This window comes from Triticum aestivum, chromosome 1A (genome assembly GCF_018294505.1).
Source record: "Triticum aestivum cultivar Chinese Spring chromosome 1A, IWGSC CS RefSeq v2.1, whole genome shotgun sequence".
Classification (NCBI taxonomy): domain Eukaryota; kingdom Viridiplantae; phylum Streptophyta; class Magnoliopsida; order Poales; family Poaceae; genus Triticum; species Triticum aestivum.
In genome coordinates this window covers 78,838,237-78,847,277 of record NC_057794.1, presented here as the reverse complement: position 1 = coordinate 78,847,277, position 9,041 = coordinate 78,838,237, and the positions used below count along the sequence as shown (strand labels likewise).

The 9,041-nt window shown below is 41.6% G+C and overlaps 1 protein-coding gene across 1 annotated transcript in view; it reads left to right on the top strand.

Moving 5' to 3' along the window:
• LOC123191070 (probable E3 ubiquitin-protein ligase XBOS34) overlaps positions 1–6,313 on the top strand; it is a gene marked incomplete in the record, with an annotated part of 7,133 nt that extends 820 nt beyond the window's left edge. The window contains 9 exon segments of the mRNA XM_044603839.1: positions 1–293; positions 427–541; positions 1,137–1,217; positions 1,308–1,396; positions 1,523–1,614; positions 1,708–1,789; positions 2,680–2,782; positions 4,839–4,924; positions 5,258–6,313. Of these exon segments, the coding sequence (XP_044459774.1) occupies positions 192–293; positions 427–541; positions 1,137–1,217; positions 1,308–1,396; positions 1,523–1,614; positions 1,708–1,789; positions 2,680–2,782; positions 4,839–4,924; positions 5,258–6,052 (1,545 nt within the window).
• Between the last annotated feature and the right edge of the window lie 2,728 nt (positions 6,314–9,041).

Sequence of the window (9,041 nt, the reverse complement as noted above, 5' to 3'; positions counted from 1 at the left end):
CGATCTTTTGCCTCGGAGTCGCTCCGATTCCGTGCTGCGGCTAGTTGGGATTCCCTTTCTGCACCCTCAGCTGGAGCAACAACTACCGAAATCCTCTGTTCAGCAATAAAAAAAAAATCCAGTTTTGGGCAAGGGAACCGCTCTCCCACTTCATTCCCCAACTTTGCCTTTGCACCGTCCGGCGAGTCCAAATGGGGATGCAGCAATCCAAGGAGGAGCTGCTGTACCAGCAGGTGAACTACGGCAACATCGAGGGGATTCGGAACCTCCGGGCGCAGGGCGCAGGCGTTGAGGCAAGGACAGCGATTCCCACAGCATTCTTAGTTTGGACCTAGGAATTAGATCAAGTCTATTGTGGTCTTGTAAAGCTGGGAATCAAGTGAGTTAACTTTTCTTGTTGGGGTTGAATTTCTTGCTTGCTTGCAGTGGATTGACAAGGAAGGGAAGACGCCCCTGATGGTCGCCAGCATGCGCCCTGATCTGTTGAATGTGGCTAAAGCTTTGCTTGAGTTGGGTGCAAATGTGAATGCATATCGGCCTGGTATGGACGCTTTTCTCATACCAAACTTAGCGTCTTCGCTTTAGTTGATTATCTCCATTATTCCTAGAATGTATAACAGGGGATTTTTCTGGATGGAGTGGAGTGAGTACCAATTTGTTGTTATTCTTAGTTTGGACCTAGGAATTAGATCAAGTCTATTGTGGTGCTTCAACCAAAAGTAAGTTTTATAAGAAAAAAAACCCAAAGTGAGTTGATTTTGATACGACCATAGCCCAAAAGTTTTAAAGTTGTGCATACTTTGGGATATGGAAAGGACACCTTGAATTTTCTAACTATAATTTCTCACTCAAATAGAAACCAGCACAATATGTGCGCAAGTAAAAATATAGCCTATGTTTAATTAGGTTTGAGGATTGCATGCCATGCAAAACAGAATCAACTCAATCAAGGGAACTGTAACATTACAGTATTGATTGACTTGCACCGTGCCAACTCTGCTTTAACGAAATGTGATCCTTCTATGTTAAACAAATTAGAATCCATAGGATTCTTACTGGATGCATGCTAAATAAAATAGGTTATCATTTTTTTGTCGCATTGTTGTAATGCCTCCCTTTTCTTTTTCTGTTTGTAGGATCACACGCTGGGACTGCATTGCACCATGCTGCCAAAAAAGGACTCGATCCGACTGTCCATTTACTTCTCTCACATGGAGGTTTACGATGCTGCTGTAGTACCATGTATCAATTGTTTGCCATTTGAATTTTGTACGTTAAAAAACCTTCTGTTTATGATTTATTTGCAGCTAACCCATTCATAACAAATGATGACTGCAATACCGCACTTGACCTGGCTAGAGAAAAGGGTCATGTGAACGTTGTAAGGGCCATAGAGGTATATTTTTTACTTCACGTCCTATTTTGCTTTATTATACTTCGATTTGACTTGCACATTTTCGTTTGTTGCTATTTGTTCTTTAAGTTGTTTATTGGTTGCTATTTCGTTCTTCATTATCTTCAGGGACGGATTTCTCTTTTTTCTGGATGGATGAGGGAGAATTATGGTCCTGGTTTCTTGGAAGCGTTTGCTCCTCAGTTCATGACTAGGAAGATGTAATATTCCCGTGAAACTTCATCGCGTACCACAAGCACATAGATGTGAGTATGTTTTACGTGTCTCTAACCTAAGTTAAATCTTTTCCCCAGTTGGGCAGTGATTTTACCACGTGAAGCACGGAGCCCGACAAGACCTGTCAAGCTTGAGTTAGCTATATATCCTGAATTGCAGGTATGAAAGTCTGCTAAAATGCTGCTTTGGTATGGTGTAGCCTAGTAATGTTTATAATGCTGGATATGTTGACATATTCATATCACCCGCAAAGTGAACAACTCTTTTATGGAACTCTTCCTATTTAACATGAGATAAGCAGTAATGTAATTATTGACCTCTCATTTGTTTCTAGTGTATGCTTCCCACATTGTCTAGTTCAGTAATCACTAACCAGTAGCATTTGTCATATTATTTGTGTTGAAATTTGAGTTTCTGGAGAAAATTGCACATAACTGGCCTTTTATTATTTGATACATGACAATGTCTCTATTTTTTTTTTTGATTTCTTGCACATGAATTGAGATTCACAACAGTTATTGTGGCACAATATACTCAGAAGGGTGATTGGTTAGTTAATCCATGCACTTGCATAGCTCCTGCAGCACCTTCTCCAATCCTCCTGATTAGGTTGTTGGTTTGCACCTGGTAACCGGATCGACGGATGAAAAAAGGAAGGTCTATAGAAACATGCTTTCCCCGTGTGCAGCCTTGGAGTCCGCACCACTTAGGGGATTAGTCTAGTAATTAGTATGTATATTGATTATTCCTTAAATATGAATTAAGGTATATTACAAATGTCTTAATCCACAATAATAAAGTTGGGATAGTGCATTTAGTTTGTTTTCGTAACATTCTTAATTCTAGTCAATCATTTTTTACCAGCGTCACCTCACACATCCAACCAGAGAACCTATACTTGCATCTTGTTAAACCAGCTTGTCCCGAAGGAAAACCTACACCTACTTTCATTTTGTTATATATTTGTGTTAGCTATTTTTATTGTATTTGTGTGTATATATTTTATGAAGTTTCTTATTATTTGTAACATACTTTTTATGAATAAACAGGCTGCTAAACCTCGTGTTGTTGTCAAACTTTGGAAATCTCAACTTGAGGAACCAAAGTATAATCTGGCTGATCCTTCCATGACAATTTTTGACAAAGTTACAAGTACGTGCAATATTTCATCTTTTCAGTTTATGCAAATTTGAATTGCATGTTTGTGTTGTTGGTTACATGCTTTATCAATCTTTGCCATTTTACTGCAATTTAATATCATATGGCCATCTCACTAAAAAAATTATTTGCTGAAAGAGCAGAACACAAATTCTTGTGTGGTGGATTACTCAAATTTATTCTTTTATTTATCACTCTTTGGCATGGAAACACGAGGTTAGAGTTAGGACTTGGGAGATCTATTCTTTTTTTTGAGGAACTCATGAGTTTGGTTTTACCCTACAGGAGAACGAAAATAACTACAACCACACACATAGTCATGTATGCTTTATCACTCTTGTTGTTTGCACATTAAATTATCTCACATAAAGCTAGTTCGTTATTTCTACATTGTAGTGATTCCTCCTGCTCTCTACATCGCTCGTGCACACATGTATGTAGTGATTCATTTTGCTCTTCTTTTTTTTCCGAGAAAATGCAAAGGGCTTTTGCATTTCATTGCATTGAAAAGGTAGAGTTTTGATACATTCCTCCTAGGAGGTCAATTACAAATGAGGGTCAGTGAAACTAGTGCACGTCCCAGGTGGGCGGCAGAATGACGCGTAGGCCGTGGGCGCCCGCTCTTGCCCACTGCTCAGCTTCCTCTTTGATCTTCGAGACCAGCACCTGAACCAGGGGCTGGGCGCCCTCGAAGATGCATTCGTTGCGCTGCTTCCAGATCATTCGTGGTGTCAACAGAGCAATGGAGGCTAGGCCCTTACGGACCAGTGTTGGCGTGTTTTGCTTGGCCTGCAGCCACCAGTCCATGAGTGAATCTTCGTGGCTTGGCCCTGCAGTGGTCATCCGTAGCCAGGATAGGATTTCATGCCAAGTCTGCCTGGCGAAGGGGCACTCCAAGAGGAGGTGGCGCATTGTCTCGGGAGCCTGGTCACAGAGTGGGCATCATGGCTGGTGCTGGAGACCGCGTCTAGCCAAGTGGTCGGCCGTCCAACACCGGTCTTGGTTGGCCAACCAGTGGAAAAACTTCACTCTTGGCGGCGCCCAATTCTTCCATATGAGCTTCCATGAGAAGCAAGTCATGGATCCCTGGTAGGTGGCAAGATAGCAGGAGCGAGCAGAGTATATACCGGAGGCCGTCCATCTCCAAACTAGCTGATCAGGGGTGTCTGAGAGCGTGATATGCTCGATCGCCAGCCAGACTTGAAGGTACTGGCCAATCTCGTGTATGCCCAGGGTCCCGTGAATGTCCCTGGCCCAGCTATGGCCTTGCAGTCCTTCAGCGACGGTCTGGATTTTGCGCCGGTGCTTGGGTATGCACTTGTAAAGTGCCGGGGCTATCTCACAAATGGACTGTCCATTTATCCAGCGGTCTTCCCAGAAATATGCCGTTGTTCCGTTTCCGAGGGTCATCGTGGTGGACGCGAAGAAGAGCGCTCGCTCCTCGGCAGAGAATTGTAGGTCCAGGCCATTCCAGGCGCGCTCATGGTCAGTGCGCGAGAACCATAGCCATCGTAGCCGCAGAGCAAGGCTAGCGCGCTCCAGATCCTGGACTCCCAGGCCTCCGTTCGATATGGGGCGGCAAACGCGGCGCCAGTTGACATGGCAGTGGCCTCCGTTGGCGGCAGCGCGGCCAGCCCACAAGAAGCAGCACTCAATCTTCCAATTTGACGAAGCGTCTTCTTTGGCGGCGCGTAGGCGAGTAGTTGATGCACGGGGATGGCACTCAGCACGGACTTCACCAGTGCAAGTCGCCCAGGTTTGTTCATCAGGTTGGCCTTCCAAGCGGGGAGCCGGCCGGCAATCCAAAGTGCATATCTCTGTGCAAATGTTCTGTTGGAAAACGGACTATAGGTACTTCACATTTTTTAGTGACGTTTCATTACATTTTATATACTTATTGCATGGCTGTCTGTAAGAAAGTACCTTTTATTATTGTACATAGCATGTTTTCTGTCAGATGGCCTGCACTAAAATGTTACTATGTTGCAAATAAAACTTGGACTTTTGCTGCCAGGTCATGCTGTTCTAATTTACATTTGAATATTTGCAGAATCTAGATACAAGCTTTTACCGGCTTATGAAGGTGACAAGCAGCAGCTTCGATCATTTTACAGTGCATGTTGTGGCATGGCACAGGTGATATAAGCTAAACTTCCTGAAATGTTTCCCCTTGCTAATGAATTTTCTGTCTCAAGATCTGAGACAGGCTCTAGTTATTCTTGCTATGTTCTGAACTAGTTTGGAAGATTAATCTTCAGTTTTCACAGTTTTCATTTGACCAACATCCTCTTATAGAATGTGTGTATACGAGTACATAGCTCAGTAACCAATAATTATGATGCAAATACATTTTTTTTGAACTAATGTTGAACTAAAGTTTGGTTTGTGTTGATGAGAATCAACAAAATTTGTTAACTTCAGTATAGAAAAAACAAATAATCTAATTATGCATAGATCCTCTTTTGTTAGGTTGCCAGCATGGTTCCTGCACGACCAGTGAATGCCCCCAGTCCAAATCCAATTCCAAATCCGTCTTTGGCGCCTTCAGCGGAATCGACTCCCAGTAAGGAGGATGTTGAGTTAGCGATGGCTATCAATGCCTCCATCCAATCAGCTATAGCAGAGGGAGTGCCCAATGTGCAGCCAATGACATCAACGAACAGCTCTCTCAACGGATGGGGCTCACCAGATTCTCCAGCGCCTTCAAAAACGAGTGGCCAAGCACAGGGTGATGCTCCAAGCAGCAGCAAATACAATGGATGGGATGTACCTGGAACAAGCTCTAACCAAAGTTCATCGAAACCTAACAAAAGTCAAAATAACAACCCTTCGATTGCGATTACACCTGAGGCACTTCCGGTTCCAACACCAACTGCACTTCCGGTTCCAACACCAACTGTACTTCCAACTCTTCCAACACCAACTGCGCCACCACTTGCTGAAGGAACCTTCTACGATGGCCCTATTGAGTATCCGTCCATAGATTTCACACCAGTTGATGTAACCATGCCACCCACGGAAGGTGGTGGTACGGCGCTAAACTCTGCAAAACCTGTAGAAAATGAAGCCGGTGCAAGCAGCAGCGGTAACACCCCCTCTGGTACTTGTGTGATTTGCTTGGATGCTCCTGTGGAAGGAGCCTGCATTCCATGTGGTCACATGGCTGGTTGCATGTCCTGCTTGAAGGATATCGAGTCGAAGAAATGGGGGTGCCCCATTTGTCGTGCCAAGATCAACCAGATTATCCGCCTGTATGCAGTTTGAACAGCTAAAACAATGAAGCAGCATGTCACAGCATTGATGGATGCTTCCCCCTATTAAGTTCTGATATGAGAAGTAATGTTATATTGCTGTTGCAGGTGTACTATTACAAATTACTCCACACCCTATTAAGTTCTATGTGATCTTGAAGCTACAACACTGAAGGCAACTTATGTATATAGTTTTAAGACTTTCTATTTTGTACCGAAGAGTGTGGGCGTATTTGTCATGATCAGAGAGATTCAGCTGAACTGCTTTTGCTTTCATGGTATCGAGTATTGCTTCTGCTAGGTTACGAAGCTAGTTATCCATACGGCCTTAGAGCACCTGCAAATGCTGGCTTCGGACGAAAATGCCAAATGGAGGCTGAGCTCCATGGAGGCCTTAATTTTGTAAATTTCAAATTCATACTTTTGTGTTTCATTCTTTTTTTTTGAAAAAAATATGCATATACCCGGAGACATAATGTACATATGTGTAAATTTTCATGATGAAATATTTTAAAATGAGAGCTACAAAAAGAAACACAAATATGTGGCTTTTCATCACATGTATTGTTCATTCTCTAAGTCCATGTTTTTTTTGTGCAACTCGCAATTCAAGGTGTTTGATCATGAAATTTTACACACATATACATTACATCCTTGTATACATGTATATTGTTTTTCAGAATTTTCTAAACTGAGAAGTTTGAATTTTGAATTTTTCAAAATTAAGGCCTCCATGGAGCTCGGTATCCAAAACACCCAACTCTGCTTTAACCCCCTTTTTTTGTTGTGCTCCCTCTATCTGAGTTTATAACGTGGGCACATGATTTTCAGTCTTTATTTTGACTAATAAATTATATGTAATATGTCGAAAAAGTATATGTTACAGACTTTACTCATTTTAAAAAAAATCTATGATATGTCATCAGTGTATAGAAACTAAGGAAGGATTAATGGGCTACTTGACTAATTAATGCTTGACTTGTTAATCTCATGTTTGTTAAGCTTAATGAGCAAAAGCTTGCTCGTTAGGCTCATGAGCATTCATTAACCACTATTGTACAAACATCTAATGAGGGAATGAGGGAGAGCGCTCGTTAACAAGTATTGCACGAATAAGGGGATAAGAGATGGTACACGTTTGTTGTTGAAGCCTAGGCAACCAAAGACGAGAAGCATGGATGCCCATGGGCCTTGGTGGCTGAAGTCCTAATCGTCCCGTCACCAGTTCTTCTTTCCTCATTTTGCTTTGGATGCGAGATTACAACTTATGTAACTAGAGTGTGGCTCTGCTTTTTAACGAAAGGAAATAGTCACAACAAGAAGAGGTGTGCTAATTGATGTCTCCTATGGGTGGACAGTGTCGACATGGGCTAAATAGGCTAGACTAACATGAAACTACTCGCACTCGAACATATCAGCGTGTGTCCCAAGCGTCGAGCACGCTATGTAAGGCATGTCGGAAGAGGAAGCCTCGTCGAGACCGTTATATGTAAGACACGATGTCGAGGTTTCTTGAAGGTTGAGAACACACATGCATGGGAGGGATCCGTTTGGGAGCGTGGCGGCTATGGGCTGCCCTCGGTTGGCCTAACTATCCCTATAGCCTCAAGGTTGTCGAATACGACGAACAACAAAGAACGGGGAGCAAACAAAAATGGTATCGGATTGATTTATTCAATTGTGTCTTGTATCAACCGTCCATCATCTCTCATCTACATATGAGGCGACTGGATTTTTAGTACAAGAAAAACTCTCAAAATCCTATCCTAAACATCAAACCTATCTCAGCGTGGACAAGTGAGCTTAGAACCTCCGGGCATCTCAAAGGCATCACTTGGGAACCTCCAGGGTACTCTGAGAATGTTGTTGCAAGTTTTTGATCATCCCAGAGGCTCAAGGTTGTTTGGAACCTTCAGGCTATTTTTTCATGTACACTTTTACAACTTCTTGCAAATTCCAGAGGTAGCCCGGAACCTCTAGGACCAATCTTTTATACAAGTCAATATTTTTCATGTAGAGGTTGCATATGCTTTTGGGTTAAGATGATTCAAAGAGGACATATGCTCACCTGGACTAGGTGCGTAACTTTCATGTTGAGTACTTTTTTTATTTGACATCATCTTAAGGACGATTTCATGCAAGCAGAATTGGTCATCAACACATGCCCCTCTCCCATGTTATTCCAGAACGCTTGCCGCAAAAAAACTGATTAATACAATTTTTTTCAAAATATCTGGAAAGGTATTCAAGAATAAAATGTTCACGAATTGAAGAAGTTGTTCAAGAAAAAATTAGAAAACTTTTAGATTTTGAAAACATGTTCCCTAATTTCAAACAATGTTCACGGATTTAGAAAATATTCAAGGATTGTAAGGAATGTTCACGAATTAAAAATCAAAAACTTAAAAAATGTTCGCAAAAATTTAAAATGTTCCTGATTTTTTGTTTAAAAATCATCATTTTATTTAGTTTTAGGAATTTTGAAAAATATTTCTGAATTTCAAAAACAAATCACGAGTTCAAAAAATATTCCTGAATTAAAAAAATCATTTTTTAAAAGCACGAATTTGCAGAATGTTCTTTAATTACAAAAAAAATCATGAATTCAAAAAGTGATCGCAACTTTAAAATTGGAAAAGAAAAATACGGAAAAACAAAGAAGAAAACTACTAAATCCAGCAAAGAAACACATAGGGAAAACAAAAAAAATGTTGGGGAAAAAACAAAAGAGCCGCATTGGGCCAACTCATATAACTCTCTGACGGATATCTGATTGGTCGTTTGCTAAAGGGTTACACGTCAAATAGGATCACCATGTATCATCTACCGGGAGCGGTAGGAGGACCTTGGGGCTAGGCCTTGGCTCCTGCATCTTCGCATGATGTGAAACTTCCTGAACTATTTTCCTATTATTTTTCGTCAGAATTTTTATAGGTATTTTTCTCAAACTGAAAAAAACAGGAACTAGCACTTGTCACTTGATTAATATGTTAGCCCCTCCG